This window comes from Halichoerus grypus, chromosome 13 (genome assembly GCF_964656455.1).
Source record: "Halichoerus grypus chromosome 13, mHalGry1.hap1.1, whole genome shotgun sequence".
Classification (NCBI taxonomy): domain Eukaryota; kingdom Metazoa; phylum Chordata; class Mammalia; order Carnivora; family Phocidae; genus Halichoerus; species Halichoerus grypus.
The window spans coordinates 5,729,535-5,751,253 of NC_135724.1; the positions used below are offsets into that span (position 1 = coordinate 5,729,535).

At 39.0% G+C, this 21,719-nt stretch overlaps 1 protein-coding gene across 7 annotated transcripts in view; it reads left to right on the forward strand.

Moving 5' to 3' along the window:
• NETO1 (neuropilin and tolloid like 1) overlaps positions 1-21,719 on the forward strand; it is a 107,161-nt gene that overhangs the window by 47,811 nt on the left and 37,631 nt on the right. For 5 of the 7 annotated variants that reach the window (XR_004920618.2, XM_036102750.2, XM_036102751.2 and 2 more), the window contains exons 5-6: positions 16,071-16,112; positions 16,192-16,358. Coding sequence is in view for 6 of the 7 variants with exons in the window: in XM_036102750.2 (XP_035958643.1) it covers positions 16,071-16,112; positions 16,192-16,358 (209 nt within the window). In the remaining variant the exon portion in view is untranslated. Of the gene's footprint in view, positions 1-9,681; positions 9,916-16,070; positions 16,113-16,191; positions 16,359-21,719 lie in introns of those variants that run through there. The other 2 variants (XM_036102759.2, XM_078060175.1) reach the window with 2 other exon arrangements.

Here is a 21,719-nt window from a genome sequence, read left to right on the forward strand (position 1 = left end):
GTGGTTTTCCTGCTAATTTCCAAACAATCATTGCTAAATATTTCCGTATCCTTTTAGTTTTGTTTTTGATCATTGTGTGATATTTTTGATTAATAATAACTCCTAAAAATCAGGAAGTACAGAGATTGGATGTTCTTACTGCATGCCAGCCACAGGCTAATGTTATTTAAGACACACACAGCTAAGGTCGAGAGCTCGGTGTGTAACATGTTTATCAGCTCAGACTGCCGTTCGCCGTTCTCAGGGAGGGTGCGTTCCACGGCTCACTCCACTCATGGCTCTTCACATGGCTCAGTCCTCACTGGCCATTGGTCCAAGACAGTATTTCTTTGCTGTGGGGTTTCTCTATAGTTCACACAATATGAGAACTGACTTCCCTTGGAGCAAATGAGAGACAGACCAAGAACAAGAGAGAGACAGAGAGAACAAGATAGAAGTCACTGTGTCTCTAACAAATTTTGGAAGTAACAGCCCATCACTGTTACCGGAAGTGAGTCACTGTCCGTTAGAAGTGAGTTAGGGGTATAGCTCACACTGCAGGAGGAGCAGTCACACCAAGGAAATGAACACTAACTAAGGAGTGGGGAACATTCAGGGCTTTCTTAGAGGCTGTTTGCTGCATGATGTTTCAGTCTCTGTATGTAGGTTTTATAGATCAACGATCTTTTGGTATTTGTATGAACCTTTTTGAGTAAAAACAACAAGAACAAAAACAAACAAAAAGCTCTGAAATTTAGTGCATTAAAACAATAACAATGTGTATTTCTTCCGTTCCTGGTTGGCTTCTGCTTCATGTGATGATGGCCTGAGCACTGAGTTGGCCCAGTGTCCTCACTCTCATGCCAACTGGTTGGTGTTGGCCGCAAGCTGGGAATTCAGCTGGGGCTGTTGACTGGGGAGACTTGGTTCCCTTCTGCATGGCTTCTCCGTGTGGTCTGTTGACTTTCCTCACAGTATATTTTCTGGGCTTTAGAGAGGGAGCATCCCAAGAGTGAGTGCTCCAAAGGAAGGAAGCGGGCACTGCCAGTCCCTTGACGTCTAGCTTCAGAAGTCCAGGATGATACTCCATTCTGTTGGTCGAAGCAGTTCTGGGGTCAGCTCACGTTCAAAGGGAGGGTACATAACGTCCACCTCTTGAAGGGGAACAGTCATCCCCATAAGGGAGAAGAATTCTGCTGGAGAGCATCTTTGAAGACTGGCTACCTCAGTATGCCCCCTGGATGTAACTAGCCATATAACTCCCACAAGCTACAGGTACTCACCTCTTTCCAGGACCCTCCAGTTGTCACCCTTTATGACCCAACTTGAAATCTAGTATCCCATCATCTGTATTGGGTCCAAGTGCGGATGGCACTGCATGGCAGCATCCCAATGGCACAGATGTTCAAGTGCAGTTCCCTTGATGGCAAGACCTGTGAGCTAAAAGGTCACGTTATCTGCACCCCCCTCTGCCCCACCCTCCCACCCAATGTGCAACGGTAAGACCGGGATGGAAAACCATAACGCTCACTCCCATTAGAAGAGAGAAATTGGGAGGCTCACAGTAGTGTCATCCATGGTAATTCTAAAATCCAGCCTGACCTAAGTTACCATTTCCTCTGATTGGCAGCAGGGACTTTTTTTATTTGGGTCCCTTTCCCTTTGGGTGCCTGGAGTGGCTCTGGCCTCTGGACTCAGCTCTGATTTTGGAGTCTCCCTTCCTTCCCCGTTCAAAGTGGCCCATGTTCGCAGAGAGTAGGTTTCTCAGCGTTCTTCCTGACTATAGGGGTTAGCACCCTAGAGGCCTCTTTTCATTTTGAAGTTTCTCTGTTGCTTTGAATCAAAGCTGCTGTGAGAGTCACCAGAACTTTGAGGTTTACTGTGTAACACAGCGTGACCCACTCCAGCATGCTTTGGGAAGATGAGCCAGTTGCCGTGCTGAGGTGTCAGCTGAGGTGGTCATTCACATCTCTCAGCAGTGAACCAATAGCCACACAGCTCTTCTGCTCTCCCTTTAAGGAGAGGGTCCATTGCAGGCACTCTGGATTGATCTTTGCCCCCAGATTGTATTTTACTTTTAGAATAATTTTCAGGTTGGAGAAGTAAGAAATAGACAATAATGGAGTCCTGAGTTGGCAAAGTCCTCCCCTTGATTCTGACGAAAAGTTTCTTCACAGGTCGATCTGTATCTTATGCGCTTAGGAGAAAGCATTTGGCACTTTCAACATTCATTCTGGAAATCTCCTTAGTTTAACCTCTCAAGTTCATGGAGTGTACTTCGTAAATTCCATGTTACCTAGGCAACAGTGTTACCCATGCCACTTTCCACCATGAAATAACACAGCTGTCTATAAAAGTCTAGTAAGATTTTTCTAACTGTTCTTCCAGCTATCATTGATAGTTTTCTCAAGGGCTTTCTGACCTCCAACCACTATCCAGTTCCAAAGCAGAAAATGGAATTCTTTTTAGATGGAGCAGTAACAATGTCCACAATGGATGGGCAGCAGTGGATGAAAGCTCTCATTGTCCCACACCCTCACAAAGCTTGATGTTGTCAATCTTAGTCTATTTTTCTGGTTAGTTAGCTGTGTAATGGGATGACATAGTTGTTTTAATTAGTGTTCAATTCTTGATTATTAATAAGATTAAGTAGCTGTATTCTGTTTCCTGGACACCTGGATTTCTTCTTGTGTGAAATACCTATTTAGAACTTTTACCCATTTTATATTGTGTTGTCTCTTGCATACTGTCAGTCTATAGATATGCTGGATATCAAGATTTGAAGGTTGTATGTGTTGATAATACCTTCCTGCAGGTGCGACTTGGGTTGGCACCCACCTTCTTCCACCACGCTGCATATGTCATTCCAGTGTCTTCTGGATTCTGTTAAACACAAGTATTTGCTCCTTTGAAGAAATGGCTTTTCTTTTTCTCTGGCTGTTTTAAATATTATCTCTTTCTCAACAGCTTTTAAAACTCTGAATAATTATTTCTTTAAATATTGTATGCTCTCCATTTTCTTCTTTCTTTCTAGAAATCTGATATGATCAGCATCTTTGGCTCTGTCCTGTCTTTTATTCCCACCCAGAGGTGGAATTTTGGGGTCATATGGTGATTCTGTTTTTCATTTTTTGAGGAACTGCCATCCTGTTGCCCACAGGAGCTGTACCATTTGACATTCCCACCAACAGTGATGAGAGATCCAGCTTCTTCACATCCTCAGCAGCACTTGTCATTTTCTCTGTTATTGAGAGTAGCCATCCTAATGGGCACGAAGTGGTATCTCATTGTAGTTTTGTTTGCTTTTCCCCAATGATTAGTGTGTGATATTGAGCATCCTTTCATGTGCTTAATTGGCCATTTATATATCTTCTTTAGAGAAAGGTCTATTCAAGTCATTTGTCCATTTTTGAATAGTGAGCTGTTAGGTTTTTATTGGTGGTCTTGTTGCGTTTTAGGAGTTCTCTATACATGCTAGACAAGTATCTTATGAGATACCTGCATTGCAAATATTTTTTCCTGTTCAGTGAGTTGACTTTTTATTCTGTTGATATTCTTTTGATGCATAAATTTTTTCAAGTTTCGTGAAGTCCATTTGTTTATTTTTTCTTTTGTTGCCTGGGCCTTCGGTATCATATTCAATAAATCATTGCCAAAGTCAATGTCATAAAGAGTTTAACCAATGTTTCCTTCTATGAGTTTTATAGTTTTAGGTCTTACATTTAGGTCTTTGATATATTTCAAGTAAATTTTTGTACATGTTAGGTAAAGGTCCGAATTCATTACTTTGCACATGGATATCCAGCTTTCCCAGCACCATTTGCTGAAAAGACTGCCCTTCCAACATTGAATGTCTTGGCATCCTTGTCAAAAGTCATTTGACCTTATATGAGAGGATGTATTTCTGCCTTTTATGTCAATTTAGCTCAAATATTGACAAAGCACTGGAGGGGGAGGAACTAAGGCAAAGAGACTGGCTAGGATTCTGATACCCTAAGGTGATAAAGGCCAGGAATAAGAAGACTAAGGTAGACTGGAAAGGGAGGTTAGTAGTAAGGGATTTTACAAAGAATAATTGAAAGCTCTTGGTGGTATTTTTGATGAAAGCAAAGGTGTGAAGGAGTCAAGTTAATTTTGTTTTAGAAATTCTCAGCTCAGGTAATTAGGAGAAGGCTAGTAATTAATAAAAATGAAAAGTCTAGGGAAATAAAATTGATGGGATCCCATCAATCATACTCTCTGACTTAAAATAAGAGAGACCTAATTCCCTCCTTTCAGTTTAAAAATTATGATATTGATTTATATTGCGTTAGACCATTACTTTGGGGAAATCTTGCATTATTTTCACACCTCTTACGAAATAACTTTAGGTGCTCTTATATTTGAATGACAGAAAAATGGGCAGATGGAGTGCAGATTTAGCAAGTGTCTCAATAAACAGCTGGGTCTCAAACTACAGTCTCTGGGCAGATGAAGCATTTCAAGTTTTGATAATGTAGCACCAGCTTTACAATTACACAAATATTTTTAAAATGCCAATGAAAACAAATGTCAGTACAGCACTATTAAGCATTCTAAGACTTACATTTCAATGGGCATACTGAGTTGTATTTGATCTAGGCTAGAAAAGTGTTTGATTCTTGCAATCTTTAGATGAACGATTTGGGGCCAAGTGGACCCTGAAGACAGCCCAGCTCTGTATGGAGCTCCAGCATCTTTAATTCTCCCCAGTTCCTAAGATGGAGGCTAAACTTTCCAGAAATAATTCTTTCTCTGAGGAGGAGGAATTTAAGGAGCTATAGTCTACTTTTCTTAACATGTGGTTCAAAAATAGGTACCTGACTGATCACTTGTATTCTCAAATGAAATACTCATTAAAAAGCACTGGTTTCAGACACCCGTTCCAGCCTTCAGCATCACTGTGGTATTGGAGAAATTAGTTCCAGGGGGATGACAAGAAACGTGAGAAATGCAAATGAAATGATTCCGGATTTTTATTTTTGTAATTGTTTAATATCCCTATACTTAAGTGGACCAAAGTTAACTGCTAGTGGAGAAGGCAAGTACGTGGTGAGATTTCCAGTTCTCAGACAGGTGTGTGCATCTAGAAGTCCTCTGGAATCACCAGCTGTGACATGAGGCACAATGTTTTTTTCAATGGCTTCATACATATTCAGAGAAGCTCAATTTTACCATAATCTAAAATTAAGGTATAAATTTTTAGCTAAGTTGACATAAAAGGGCTTTTTAATGCCTTGTATATGTTGTCATATGTTAAAGGAAAAGTGGATGTCTGGGCATTTACCATGTATCTATCCTTATCTGGATATTTGTAAATATGCAGTAGACACTTATGAGTTTTCTGCAGGGATTCTCCAGCTGATTCCAGGCATTTGAGGAAGTGAGATGAAATCCTCATTAACCCCAAAGTTAGATGCTTTCCAGTAGAAATAAGTGCCATATGCAGAATAGACAGTGAGGTTACAACAGGGGGAGTTGACTTGTAAATCAGGGTTTTAGAGCAACAGTAATATTTTAGGTATATTTTATAAACAATATTTTAGGTATCCATTTACCATGCAGGAGCTAAAATTCTGGTGTACCTGGATGGGATAACTTAGATAGCACTTTATACTTTAGGAAATCTATATCCTATCCATTATCTAGCTGATTTTCATAAATTCTCTGCTTGGTACGAAGCCAGCTGATATTTTTATACCAATTTTTTTAGAAAGGAGGCAATTGATACCTTAGAAGGTAGAATTCTGTCAATAATTGTTGTTACATAACACAGGTTCAGTGTCATTAAATCTTTCTGGTGAATTCTTCTTTATGAAATTAATATTTGACCTCCTTTTTGATTGTATATTTTGGATTTACTTTTAGGGCCATTTGGTTTAACATAATATTGTTTCAAGGGTTTTTTTTTTTTTTTCAGTTTTTTATTGACTGGAATATCACTTGTGCCCTTTTAATCTCAGTCATTCCACATCAATATGCATTGCACATACATGGCTTTTATAAAAAATGTGTGGCTGGATTTTGTGGATTTGAAGGATGGCCAAAGTTTGATAATTCTGACCTTGGTCCAAGAAGATGAGAGTTGTGGGGTAAAGTAAGGACACGCTTCCTTTTAAAGACAGAACATGGTAACTTCAGCTCCTCATCCAGATGGGCAGAAATGCATCTGCTTAGATCATTCCATGGGCATCTCCAGGATTTATCAAGAGATGCATCATGCATGCGCTCACGACAATCTACTGGCAGGGACAGAACTTGGCATTCTGCATTTGCTCATTTTTTCCAATCCCATGATGGCTCCACTTGCCCGTGTGCACTGCTAGCACCTGGCATAAAAACTCTAGTGTCCTTGCCAAGGGCACCAACAGAGGACACTCCCACAGTCTCCAATTAGAGGCCATTCCAGCTCTATTTAGAACCAGCTAAGGCTCATCAGATCCACTGGAAGCATGAAAGATCTTGTCTTGAAGCTACATTTGCATGGCTTGTGCAGCTTTATATTTAGTTAGCTGTAACTTACAAGGCTTCCTCATGGTACTTGCATTTATATTTATATTTTATTTTTTTTAAAGATTTTATTTATTTGTTTATTAGAGAGCGAGCGAGAGAGAAACAGCATGAGAGGGGAGAGAGTCAGAGGTAGAAGCAGGCTCCCTGCTGAGCCAGGAGCCCCATGCGGGACCCGATCCCAGGACTCCAGGACCATGACCTGAGCTGAAGGCAGTCACTTAACCAACTGAGCCACCCAGGCACCCTGCATTTATATTTTTAAATAAGATTGGGAAAACATAACTTTTTCTTATATATATTTTTCAAATTCAGTGACAATTTGTTAAGCATACGGCGACACAGTGGGATAAAAGAGGTTGATGTGAGGATTGTGCCAACCCCTAGCATGCTCATGCTCACACTCACACACACACAAACACACACACACAACTTGTGGTGCCACCCCCACTTTCAGTTCTTGGCATGTCAGAGCCAGGAGTACCTTACTCCTCTGTAGCTGAGTGCAACCCTTGCTAGCCAGAGGCCCAGACTCTCACTTCGCCCTCATGACGTCATTTCCTGCTCTCTCTCTTCTAGGTATGAAACTTCAGATGCAAGTCCCACACTACCTGCCATGATATTTGCTCTAAACTCTTCTACGGTCAAGAATTCCACTTCTCCCTGATTCCTATGAAATAACACTTTTTTAAATTTTCTTTAAAGATTTTTATTTATTTATTTGAGAGTGAGAGTGAACGAGGGAGAGAGCACGAGCAGAAGGGAGGGGCAGAGGCAGAGGGAGAAGCAGACTCCCCGCTGAGCAGGGAGCACGACGCGGGGCTCGATCCCAGGACCCTGGGATCATGACCTGAGCCGAAGGCAGACACTTAACTGGCTGAACCACCCAGGTGCCCCTAAAATAACACTTTTTAAACAAAATAGTTCTCTTGAGTATAGTTGACACATTAGTGTCAACTAAATACATTAGTTTCATGTGTACAACATAGTGACTCAATTTCTGTATAGACCACCCTACGCTCACCTTCAGTGTAGCTCCCATCTGTCCCCATACAATGTTATTACCATATCATTCACTATAGTCCCTATGCTGTGCCTTTTATGCCTGTGACTTATTCCTTCCATAACTGGAAGCCTGCATCATTCTTGTGTATATAGATAAACATTGCTGAATGTTGGGAAAGCATTAAGTGTGAAGTTGTTGAGCGGAAGAAGAGGACATTGGAAGTGTTCATTCAGGGGCACCTGGGTGTCTCAGTCGGTTGAGCATCTGACTCTTCGTTCCGGCTCAGGTCATGATCTCAAGGTTCATGAGATTAAGCCCCATGTCCTTGCGCTCTGTGCTCAGCAGGGGTCTGCTTGGATATTCTCTCTCCCTCTGCCCCTTCCCCTGCTCTAGCGTGCGCTCTCTGTCTCTCTCAAAAATAAATAATCTTTTTTTTTTTTTTTTTTTAAAGAAGTGTTCATTCACTGACAGGGCTGGCACCACAGTTATGCCAGCAAGAAATGTCTTATTAGACCAGTTCTATGAAAAGGATGGTTCAGAAGATGGACTTGTTCATCTGAGGTTTCATGTCATTTAGGATGTAATAACTGGATGAGTGAATAGGGGCTTCTGACAGAATTGGGCAGGGGCGGGGAGTTGCTAATAATCAATCAAGAACTTCCCTGGCTTCCTTTGCATTCAATATTCAAACACCAAATGCCAGTTTGGGACTATCTAGGTTTTTTTAATTTGTCTTTATTACTCTTTTGGTCTTCTGATGATTTCTTCTTCCTCTCTTCTCACAAGTTTTTAGTAAATGCACATTTTCCGCATAGAACAATACTATTGTCTGGTGACTATCAAAAACAAACATTGTAAAAGCCTGTTTAGTGTGAGCACAAGCAAAATCTAGATTCTTTGCATACATTTAATAAAAAAGAGTTATGTTTTCTCAATATATTTAAAAATGTGAATACGAGCATCATGAGAAAACTTTCTATATTATAGCTAAAGAAATAAAACAAGGAAACAAAACATCTGTATAAGGCTGGCAATTACATCTTCACAGAGAGTTTCTCTTCCTAAGGGTTTTAATGTTGGCACCGAGTTTATATATCATGACTTCTGGCTTAACATAAATTTACTCATATATGGATTTTAGAAATCAAACCTTAAGGAATTTCAGGAAGGAAATTTGCAAGTCCTTTAAAATATTATTGATATTTTCATGGCTGGGAGCCAAGGCTGAGCTGGGTTCTAGATGGGTAGAGAAGGGTGGAGATACTGAAGTGTCCACCGGAAGGGCCGTTAGTTTCCACGTAAGAGCTGACTGAATAAAGATACATCCGGAGATATTTCAGGACTTTCCAAAGTAAATAGACAGGAGAAGTGGAGACATATGTAGCTTATGACATAATTCAGAATGTGTGAGATTGTGGAAGTTTGAGGGAAATACTGATTCACATTCTCTAAGACTATCCGGTTGGGTGGTTGAACTCTGTCTGCCTTGCAACCATATCCAAGTACTGAGTTAAGTTTTACAATCAGAGGGTTTTGTAGTTATGGTTACATGGCCAGGTCAGGCAATTCCATTTTCCCATAAACTGTTGTTCGAGGAATAGCACTGTGTTTTGTGATATAATGGCATATGTGAGCTATAAAAGCCTAGATCAACAACATTTTCAGCTCAGGAAAAGTAAGTTTCAGGGATATTTAATGATTGGTTCAAAGTTATAAGTTAGCCATAAAGCTGTTTAGGTTTTAGGTCAAAACAAGTTGCATTTTCCTAAAGTAACTGCACCTCCATTTTGTTCATTTCTAAAATGAAGATACCTCTGATTTGGTTTAGTGATAGTCTAATCAGATAAACATTAATTTACTGAAAGTTCATCTACAATATGGCTAGCATTGTGGAAATTTCTCTTGAATATAAAATAAGTGTATCACAGAGTCCTGATTTAATAAATTTCAACTTTAACTTTTGTTGGAAGACCTTTACCCATGATACAAAGGTGGGGTTGGCTAGGGCAGAACTTCTGCGATATTTTAGTCTTACCCTCTCTTGAAGACCTCAAAGTGCTTTGGCTTATATGGCCATATTCAGTCAATCCTTATAATATTAGACATTCAAGCTGATAACATTTTATTTTTTTAATTTTTTAAAAAGATTTTATTTATTTATTTGACAGAGAGAGACACAGTGAGAACAAGAACACAGCAGGGGGAGTGGGAGATGGAGAAGCAGGCTTCCCGCCGAGCAGGGAGCCCGATGCGGGGCTCGATCCCAGGACCCTGGGATCATGACCTGAGTGAAAAGCAGACGCTTAACGACTGAGCCACCCAGGCGCCCCAAGCTGATAACATTTTAAATAGCTATTTGTTAATTCATAGAAAAAGTGTACTGTGTTAACATAAAAACATATGTTAAAAGGCATTTATTGATATTAAAATATTAATAAATATTAAAATAATTAGAAGAATTACATTGTTTTAATTTCTGGAAATCTATTCAGTGTCTGGCTTATTAGAAGACAACTAGATTCTCACATCTACTTCATTAAATGCATTACAATGTTTTCTTATGGTTGAAGTAAATGAAGAAAATTCAACTTCACAGAGATATGTAGCTGAAAAAGGGAAGAATATTTTCATAGCCTTTTCAGATGGATATACTACTTCAAATCTCAAAAAGTGACAGTTTCTTAAAGGTATTTTGCAATGAGGAATGGTGAAACTATATCAGTGAAGTTTTTGTATTCTGTTCATTAACATCTGTCTATGGCTCTTTCATCCACGTATGATTCCTTAAGGTCATGCATTACTCTTTGACAGCTATTGGATCACAGTAACACAGATCTTCCAAATGCTGACCCATTTCATTATTGAACATCAAAAATCACAGTTGTCCATTTAATCAATAGTCACATTTAAAAATGCTTTAAGTATTGAGAAGTTGTCAGATACACAGTGATGGATATGATTTTCTTTGCTTGAAGCTTGAATTTGATCATTGGCAGCAAATATTGTCAGTTGTTTTCTTTAAAGTCAACAGATTCACTATGTTCATTCTGCAGAAAAGACATGTACTCAAAATTTTAGATTTTAAAAAAAATAGCACTTTTTCATCAAGGAGATTTTTAAGTAAAATAGTTCTCTACCCCCACAAATGCATGGGCATGAGTTATACAATAAATACCAATGGCTGTGGTTTGGTGCCATGGTGTTGAATCCTGCTAAAGCATCAGCAGTTTATTTACCGTTGCTTTTGCACCATCAATGCAAATGTCAACACAGATGTTCCAGCATAACTCATAACATTCAGAAGTTTTCCAATAATTTGAATATTTCAGCACAACTCGCATTTGTTGCCAAGCATTCACATAGAAGAAGGTCGTTGGTGATTGGCTCATGCTAACACTGGATAACTCAAGCGAAAGAAGCAAGCTCAACCATGTCTGTACATCTATTTGTTACACAAAAGTAAAATTCTGTAGACAAGATATTAAGTTTTTCTTCTTGTTTAAAGCTAAAACTTTAAATCAACAAGTTGCTGTAAGGCTGGAAAGCAGGAGAGTCCTGTTTTTGTTTTTTTTCCCTGACTATCCATCCAGTAGACATCAAGCAATGGCAGCTGCACACTGTTAGTCTGTCATCTCTCGTGTGTGCTTCTCCAGCCAATGCAGGACCTTAACTTACTTTGTAAGATGCCTCAGTGACTTTATCAATTTTAGTTTCAAAAGTGTAATAAAAGATTTTTAGCTTTTGAAGAGCTGATTATGTCTACATTTAAAATATCTAATACTTTTTAAACAATTATTAACTCAAAATAATGTTGCAATCAAACTGTCACTATAAAATTACTAGAAAATATTTTTCTGCCTCAATTGCAATAAAACAAATTATTAACATCTATAAAACTGAAGGAATGATAGCTTTTGTCATATTTTCTTTTCTTATGGACAGCTTTCCCTTCTTATTGGGAGTAGATTTCTCCTTTTCATGAATAAGAGACCTCTTTGGAATATTAGTGTCATCCTTTTCTCCAGCTTTAGAAACAGAACATGTAAGGATGGTGGAGAAAGTGAGGCTGTCAATCTCCTCCATCTCCGACAAATGTCTCCTGCACAGGAAGAAGAATATATTACAGATATATTTCTTTTATTTCAGGGAAAATATTACTGAATTTCATAATATTCATATTTAGATAAAATTTTTAAAATTAGAAAAAAAATTAAAATGTTTTTCCATATACATATAGTCATAAAATAAGACAGAAATATGTCCTAAATTCTAGTTGTGCTTTTATGTATGTCTGAGACATAATTCTAGATTTCATAATAACAACGTCTCGGACAAAAATGAGGTTACAGAGATTAGAGCAGGGAAAATTGAAGCAAGCCAGTAAATGTCCAGTAAAATTATTGAGAATAAACTGGATTAATCTCTGAAAATGTATATCATTTATACCCTAAATCCACTACCTTAGAATATTATTGGAAACACAAGCAAATATTTTAGTAACCATAATAGTGATGATGTCATCAAATAGCATGTAGGATCTGGAAACACTGTCATACATTTTCATTTAGGAGCTGAAGCTAATGGGATCTTCTGTGGTGGACCATGGAAGAGAGGAAGAGGGAGTGGAGAATTGTTTCAAGTAGTTTTTATGAGCTCAGCCTTCAAGTGAAGTTCAGCCATTTTGTCCACATTTCACTGGGCAGAACTCGGCCACACAGTGACCCACACCTGTCAGGGAGGGTGGGGGACGTGGTCAGCTGGTGCCCAGAAAGAAAGAGACTCGGGTTTGATTTATTAGAGATTAGTCCCTAATATATCATCTAATTTGATAATTTACTGTGGGAGCCTCTGAATTGGAAAGGTATAGTTGTATGTGTTGCAAATACGTCAACAGTATAAGAAAATCAACCTGGTATAAAGTAACTATTTTTTATATACACAGAGACATATGTTAAATTCATTAATATTTATGGTGCTGCCACTATGTGCAAGTGGTATTCTAGGTCTTGGAGAGAGGGGAGCAGTAGACAAAAGTCCCTTATAGAATGTGCTTCCTTATAGTGTGGTGGGAGTCGATGGCCAATAGGAAAGTAAACCAGTAGGAAAACAAGAGTGGATTTTGATAAAAGAAACCGTGAAGGAAGAAAAGAAAGTGAGAGGTAGTGTTACTCTATAGAGGCTCATGCAGGAAGGTCTTTTTGAGAAGACCGTACTCCAGGCATGAGCTGAAGAAGGAGTAAGATCCAGCCATGCAAAGACCTGTGGGGAGGGCAGCGCAGATGGAGTGACAAGTTCTGAGCGCTGAGGGGGCAGCCTCACATGCGGGAGGACCAGGAAGGCTCCGCTTGTTTTGAGAGAAGACAGAAAAGTCGGGAGCCTGTGGTACGTTGGGCCAGGGGGTCAGGGGCAAGAACACACAGAGAATTACAGTCTTTAAAAAGAGCTGTGGTTTTATTCAACCAGCAATGAAAGCCAGGTGAGTAATACGATTTGATTTATATTTTTAAAAGTTTATTAGGGTTGCTTAGTGGAGAACAGCTTTGGGGAGATCTAGAGTAGAAGGTGGCTACTATCTCCATCTACTCCATCTTCACTGTGCTGCTGCATAATCACTTCTGTCATTGCCCCCGAACAACCTGGGGCAAAAAAAAAAAAAACAATTTTAGCATTCTTAAATCCAGTGTAAGCTGCTTTTAAAAAAAATTATTGTGTTGTTTATTTTCTATTTTGCGGGTCATTGCGACCATGATATTACTGGTGGCTTATTCAAATGGGAGTGCAGAAACAATTTTTTCTCAAGTTTTTTTCTCCCTCCCTCCCCTCCTTTTCTTAACCATCAGTGCTATCACCATTAATACAAAGACAAAAATAAATTTTCAACTCCCAGAACTGGCATTTCTCTCAACATTGTGTAGCACGAGTTATAAAAATGACAAATGTTAGCCTTCAAACCACAAAATGAAATACCAACTACGTCTGCAAGAATCATAGGAACAGCCATGCCAGGCTGAAACACTCAAATCTATAATGACTATTATTAAACGTTATGCAAAATAGTGAAAGGGACATAATGAATAATAAAGAATCTGGATAACTGAGGTGGGCAAGCTTGATGTAAAAGTAAGGGAAAATATTGGGTCTCTTCAATACCAATAAACGTACTTAGTGGTGACAACCAATCTGCATAATTCTGTACAAAACATAGTTCTTTTATTGCGCACAGTAGGTATTAAATACACATTTTTTGAGGGGCACCTGGGTAGCTCAGTCGGTTAAGCATCCGACTCTTGATTTCTCTTCAGGGGTCGTGATATGAAGCCCCATGTTGGGCTCCGTGCTCAGCAGGGAGTCTGCTTGAGATTCTCTCTCTCTCTCTCAAATAAATAATTTATATATATATATATACAAATATCACACATTTTTTTGAAAGAATAACCAAATATCCATTAATTTAGATGAAGGCAGAAACATCTACTTGGGGTATCCTGATCCAAATTAACTATGTTGTCCTCATTTCTGCATCTTTCATGGAAATTGCACCAGGTATTTCCTCCTCCTTCTTTCCCTCACTCTTTATCCTTTCTTTCCTTCCTCCATTCTTTCCTTCCTTCCTTTCTTCATTCCTTCCTTTCTTCCTTCCCCCCTTCCTCCCTCCCTCCCTCTCTCCTTCCCTCTCTCCCTTCCTTCCTTCCTTCTGAAAGGTAAAAGAACTGTTTTCAAAATAATTATACAAAGGAATTTGGGGGTGCCTGGGTGGCTCAGTCGTTAAGCGTCTGCCTTCGGCTCAGGTCGTGATGCCAGGGTCCTGGGATTGAGCCCCACATCGGGCTCCTTGCTCCTGCTTCTCCCTCTCCCACTCCCCCTGCTTGTGTTCCCTCTCTCCCTGTGTCTCTTTGTCAAATAAATAAATAAAATCTTAAAAAAACATTATGCAAAGGATTTGTATCTTGATTCAAAATATACCACCACATTATAATTGTGTTCTATAATAAAGTGAGTCTAAATAGTTGACCTAACTAAATTGTAGCCTGGCTGATTCAGGCCTTTCAATTTCAATGTATCAGTACGCATTACTGTTTAAGAAAATTAGGGAAAAAAAAAAACTGTAATGAAAATAAGTACAGTGATACAGTCAGCCTGAAGCCATAGGCTTAGCGTCTCCAGGCACACAGACATATAAAGGAGCACACTTGGATACACACCAACATCTACACACACACAGTCTTGATATCCGTAAATAATTGCCTCCTGAGAGTGCTACCCTTTCATATTTCAGCCCTAGACTCTTGTTGAGCAGTGTCTCTCAATATATTTCTAACTTTATAAGGTTTTTAATTTACAGCCAATACCTTAGTAGTAAAAAGAAATTGTTTCACATCTACCTTTTAAATTGGATGCCAGGTGTCTCCAAGAAAAATCATAACCATTAATGCTTTTATCCATAAGTAAAAGAAAATCCAATTCAAAGTAACTGAAATTATAAGGACGTACATTGTTTCAAAAAGCAAAAGGGGGAGGAAGTGTGACTACAGGGTAGTTGAATAGAGTGCCCCGGTGATGTTCGTAAGGATTCGCGTTCTACAGGTTTCTATTCTGCTCACCCTTGAGAGTTAGCATCTCCTCACGTTAGCACCTGTCAGCACCATAAGCTGACCACTGTGCACAATCCCCAAGGGACCCCATACACACCAGATCACAGTGTGAGCCAGAAAACTATATATGTCTTGTTTCCTTTTATTTTTGAAGAAAACTCTCTCAGAAGTCTTCCAACCAGCTAACCATTACATTTCACTGGCTGCACACTTATCTCAAAGTCAGTTTCAGGAAGTGGAAACAAGCCCACCATTTTGGCTTCTAACACTTAGGACACTTCCGAGGCTCATGATACATCAAGCTTCCCCCAAGTACGTGAGCAGAGAAGGACACATACCTGGACCTGGGGTGGGGTGAGGGGAAAGCCAGGGAGGGAGCTGGCGTTGAGAGGACACCGCCAATACTGAGGAATACTTTGGAAGCTAGCATGGAATAAAAAGTTAAGGGAAAAGGTCTGCTGGAAATAGGATAGTGCATTCTGCTGGGGGAAAGAGGGCCTCGGTTTCACAGCTGAAATTTGTACTTTCAGTTTTTCAGTGGCAAAGAAAATGATGTTTCAACAATTCACAGAATCTGTTAAATCAGACAAAATGATTATACATGTCATAGATGGAAATATACTCAAAACTTGCCTTACCTATGGATACATTTTACAAAACCATCTAGTGTCCGATTATGGATTTAGGGATGAGTAATATTTTTATTTGATGCCTAGATGAAGAATGGCATTGGAAGGTTTTTAAAAATGGCTTCTTTTGTAGTAATAAAAACGCTGTGGTAATAATTCTGTTTTATAAATTAACATTTCCGTCTTAACATTATCATACAGTTTTTTATTTAACCACTTAATTTCCCTTAATATATTTTTTGGCAGATTCCTGAATAATTCAATGGTATATTACTCACCATCATTTTAAGGAATAAATGCAGAATAAGACTAATTATCTTTTTCTCGATTTTTAAGATCCCGACTTTAAGGACCTTGGAGTTTTGAAACCATTACCAGGTTGGTAAAATAGATACTCAGTAATGTTCAGAGGTCTTTGTTTTCTGCTCTGAAATACACTTTTGGTTTATTATTCAAGCTCCATTTTTGTATGTTTGTTTGGCATTTTGTTATTTAGCATGTGAGTTTGAGATGGGCGGTCCTGAAGGAATTGTGGAATCTATACAAATTATGAAAGAAGGCAAAGCTTCTGCTAGCGAGGCTGTGGATTGCAAGTGGTACATCCGGGCACCTCCACGATCCAAGGTCAGTCTTAAGGTGAAAACAGATCTGCAAACAGTCAGCTCGGGAAGTGTCTGGCGCATGCGCTGCTTTGAACCAACTGGACATGCTAAGTGGGTTTCAGATTGCAATCATAAGCTATCATTTTATTTTGGTTTGAAATGCAACTTGTCTTGCCCCAACCAAGGAAACTTTTGATGTTGTAAATAATATAGACAGGGTGTTTGAAGAGATCATTTGATCATCTGGACAAGAGACCCTAATGTGACTCTCCCCCCACCCCCGACCCCTCAGGAAAATGGATTGAAATGCTATATCTAAGCTATGGGTCTAAGTATAATCACACTTACGCCCTTCCTGTCAGTATCTGTAGTTTGCTCACTTTTCAACCTAATGTTGTATCTTTGGAAGAAATTGTCCAGGCCTTGCAAAAGCACATATCTCTGGCATATAAAATATCTTATGATAAGGCTCAGGGACAGTGTCAAACAGGACCCGGGAGAGCCTGGCCCATGCAAAGAAGCCAGCCAGGTGCCCACTGCCTCTTAAGCTTCTTTTTATTGTCGTTATGAAAAAGTATTGGTCTAACATTACCAAGTCCTCCAATTTTCTCATAACATGGAAGAAGTCAGGATTTTATGTTGATCACCTTGGTTTTTAAATACTGGCAATACATTTTTTAAGTTGTAAATTTACATGCTATTAAACTAAATATATTATGGGTCAGATTCAGAGTCAGACCACTATTTTGGAAATACTTCCTTAGAACAACCATATTTATCCTCTTATTGAAATTTTAAGAAATACCGGGGATAACTTTGTGTCAGTGACTATCATAGGTGGGGAGTGTTATTTGCTAATCCCCCTTCCTTTATTGTCACTCCTCAGTTATATAGTTTCAACCAAGCCTTATTGATTTATTAGGTTTGTCGTTAACTTTATTGAGGTTGAAACAGTTTGTTATTTAATCAATAGATTTAGTGGCTCTGTAAAGTCTCAAGCATCATGTTGGAGAGATGAAGAAAGCATGCCGGCCCCTGTCCTCACGCTTCCTGTTTAATTCTTAGACAAATTTGTAACCAAATAATCCAAGGAATGAGCCATGATCACTGAGGTGTTCCTAAGGTGTAGTAGAGAGAGGGAGAAGTCGCATACACCTGCGAAGGTAAGTCAAATGTGGAATCAAATTCAGCCAGGGTGTCCACTGAATCTTAATGAGAAACAGCATTGTGTCAGGTAGACCAGGGAAGGGCTCTCCAGGTAGAGGGAATAGCATCAGGGTCATAGAATCAGAAAACAGTGAGCTTTTTTAGGAAATATGTAATTGAATGTGACCAAATAAAAGCATGGAGGCAAATAAAAGTTTGGAGGTGGATGATGAGTCTTTGAGCCAAAGGGACGTAAAGAACCTGGATTCTTTCTGGTAGCAGTGATACATGGAAGAGTGTGCAGCAGGAAAATGTGATCAGCTTTGCATTCTGGAAAAAAAATTTTTCCCTGGGCTGTAGGGACAGAGGCATCAACACTGCGAGCAGAAGACTCGGGAGGAAGATGTGGCAATGAGCCCCATGGCTGAGGCTAGCTTATGATGGTAGACAGACCAAAGAAAGATTCAAGATCGATAGAGGAGATTTTGGTGGCTGGATATTCAGGACGGGGGGGGAAAATAGAGTCATCTTTGAGGAGGCTGGTATTTCAGGAAGTGTGTTGGCTTTCCTCACTTGATTTTCCCAGGAATCTGTCTCTGGGTCTGCATACAATTTGGAAGTGCGGCACGCTTTGCCCAGACTTGCAGTCACAGGCATTCAGAGCCATGCTCCGTCTTCCAGCTTTGCCCCTGGCGGGCCTCTTTGCATCTGTGCAAATCTTTGAAAACTTTTATTGTATTATCAAGAAAGACCAAGTGACTCCTCCTTTAAAAAAAAAATCAAAGGCTGTTCGTGACATAAAAGCCCACGCACTCCTTGGATTATAAAGAAGCTAGATTGCAGTTTATTATTCTCTCTTACGTAATCTGTGGGTTCACAGGCAAGTGCTATTCATTTTTCTTAAACTCTATGAATGAAAGATTAGAAAAAAATTCTCCAGCTGGAAACATTTGAGCCCCACCTCATTGCTGTAAGCAGCATCTTTCACAGCAGTGATAAAGAGAGGGTTTTTATGGGAGCGTAAACACACGTCGTTTTTTTTTTCCCCAGCTGGTAAATAGCCTGTCTTTTGTACAATTCCAGAGCAACAATACTCAGTGTACCTGTCTGTTACAGAATTTGGCATTCTGTGACCCAAAGGGGAAGCCGCCTGCAGAGCTGGACAAAGATGACTCTATTGTGACAAGCTTTCTCTGTTAAATTAAAGGTTAGAGGATAGGAAGTGGCTTTGAATAACTGTGGGGAAAAGCAAGAACTGGATATGACTGCCTATGTGAGCTTTCTATTTTTGTGGAGTTCCTAGCAGCTTATGAGAATAGACTATCAAAGCCCAAGTTAAACTCGAAGGGGCTCGTGGTGAATATTTGAATGATAACTGGGAATTGAAACGTTGCACGATGCAGGTAATAAAAAGTTTCCTGGAGTTCTATTAAAATTGATGTCAAGTATATATTGCTTCTCAGGCTTTTTGACAAATAGAAAACAGTCATACAGATGATCACCTTTAATTAGAATGTGATTAGTCCAGATTTCTTAGACCTTGGCATACCAGAGCCAGAGAGAACACTGGAAATCTGTTCCTGATTAGCTCATTTAACAGATGCATAAGCTGAGACATGATAATGAAGTCTTATACGGGCTAACAACGGACTATAGAGATCCCTTTGTATAGACTCTAGAGCGAGGATGGTGGAAGGGTGTTATGGTGTCTTGTCCTGGATCTGGTACAGAAGAGAACCAACAGAAAAGAATGTTGGGTGATCAAATCATGGTAACTATTTGAATGTTAATCCCATGACAGCTGGGGCTTATGTATCTCTAGGTACTCAGCACCAAGCAAAATTTCTGTCATTCAGTTAAAACTCATGGAATAAAAAACAAACTTATGTATATCTAGAAAAATGGACATGGTGGCAATCTTCAGACATTGGAAGGACTGTTATATGACAGGAAAGAATGATAAGACTTAATCTGCATGGTTTCAAGTACTAGAATTTATTCAAATGCTTGAAACTAGAAAAAATATAGCTTTTGATTCGATATAAAGAAGGTTTGGCTTTTGTTTTAATAATGGAGCTGCCCCAAAATCAAATAAGACTCCATAGGAGGAATCCAAATAAAGTTTGGCAGAGATTTGGTACAATAATTTAAGTCAGGTAATTCTTCAGCATAGGTAAGATTAAACTCCCCTAAGACCAAAACTTGATGAGTCTATGATAAGTGACTGCCCAAGTATTTGGTTTGTTGGTACAGAGCTAAGGCCAGATTTCCATCTCCTGACTCCCAGTCCAGTGTGATGTCACAAAACCACACTATTTGAGGAAATTGTCAAATTTGTTAAGATAGGAAAAGAGATAAGTCAAAGACTTATAAAAGTACACAAATGAAGATGATTAACTTAATGATTAAGGTGTTGGGACAATAAAACTCTAGCTTTTAGTAATTACCCATCATTTAAAACTTCACATTAATTTTTAATGTGCTGTTACTTGATTCAAAAATGTTTTGAATAATATTAGTATTAAATAAACAGGGAAAACTTGACAAATATAGTAAGTCAGTATTTTATCGTGAAGTTGTTTTATTTTTTTATTTTGTATTTTTTAAAGATTTTATTTATTTGACAGAGAGACACAGCGAGAGAGGAACACAAGCAGGAGGAGTGGGAGAGGGAGAAGCAGGCTTCCCGCCGAGCAGGGAGCCCGATGTGGGGCTCGATCCCAGGACTCTGGGATCATGACCTGAGTGAAAGGCAGACGCTTAACGACTGAGCCACCCAGGCGCCCCTCATGAAGTTGTTTTAAAGTAAATTGTATGATGAACTTAATTGTAGGCAGAATCTTGAAGATGACACCCAAGATTTCCAGCCCAATCAGTGAGACTGTGAATATAAAATATCACATACCTGATTATGTTAAATTACCTGGCAAAGGGGATTTTGCTGATGCAGTTAAGGTTACCAATCAGTTGGCTCTGGGTTAATTAAAAGAGAATTTATCCAGGTGAGTCTATTCTCATCACACGAGCCCCTTAAAAGCTGGATTTTCTCTGGCTGTAGGCAAAAGGGGAAGTCAGAGGAACTAAGAACGTTTTTAGGAGCCAAAAGTGATCCCTGGTAAATGGGCATCAAGAAAACAGGGACCTTGATCCTAGAATTGCCATTCAATAGAATTGCCAGAGAATATAATCCAGCCCACAGTGACTTCTACCCTACAGAACTCGGAGATACTGAATGGGTCTTGTTTAAAGCTGCTCTATTTCTGGGAACTTGTTATGGAGCAAGGAGAAAACTAACACAGCAGATGAAGGGTAGTAACTGTATTCCATTACAATGATAAGTTTTAGGGTTCTAAAGACTGAGTCTGCCTTTATTATCTCCAAAAATGAAAATAAAAATTGGGTAAACAAAATGGAAATTTTAACTGGCTAGATAACCACCAATAAACATCTCATGATCCAACTTTGTTTTTAACTGAGATCTCAGTTTTGTATGATCAGATATTGGAGATGGAGTGTTTTGATACTTGCTTATGCATGCCAGAAAATCATTTTAATGTTCCCATCAGGATTTGTTATAGGGTGTCATTTCAACATTTTAGAAAAGAGTATGATGTTGTGGTTTTCTCCTCTGAATAAAGGGGATGCTGCTACTAGCCTCCAGGTTCATGGGATATCATACCTAAAATTATAAGGCCTGGCAGGTCAGTCACAAATCAAACAGCAATCATGAAGTTCTGGGCTACATGCTTTTTAGAATGTGGCCTTATTTATCAAAGTAGAAAGTATTGAAACCACGGACAGCGTATCTAAGGCTGTGGTATGTATTTAATTTGTATTTTCATGGAGAAAACTGTTCTGGCAAGTCTTAAATAATTGCTCCAAACAATGTCTGTTTGCTGCATCTCATTGTGACACGAGGGGAGGTACCAGGTTGAAAGGTTGGTATTAAATGTTTGTTTGTAAATATATTACTTAGTAAATTGTTAACTAGATTAACTTACTTTAAGTACTCAAAAGGGATTCTGCTCTCCATATGAGTGTGATTTGGAAGACAGATATTACTAGAAATTGCTTATGTGTTCTCAAGCATCTCTGGGCCTATTCAATAAATCATTTTGTCAGCTCAAACTCTGTGATTGATTAGAACGAAGAATGCATCAAAATGATTCACTGAGAGGAGATTGTAATCTGACTATTTTACTGGAGTTATATATGATTCTGTTTATCATTTTCCCTT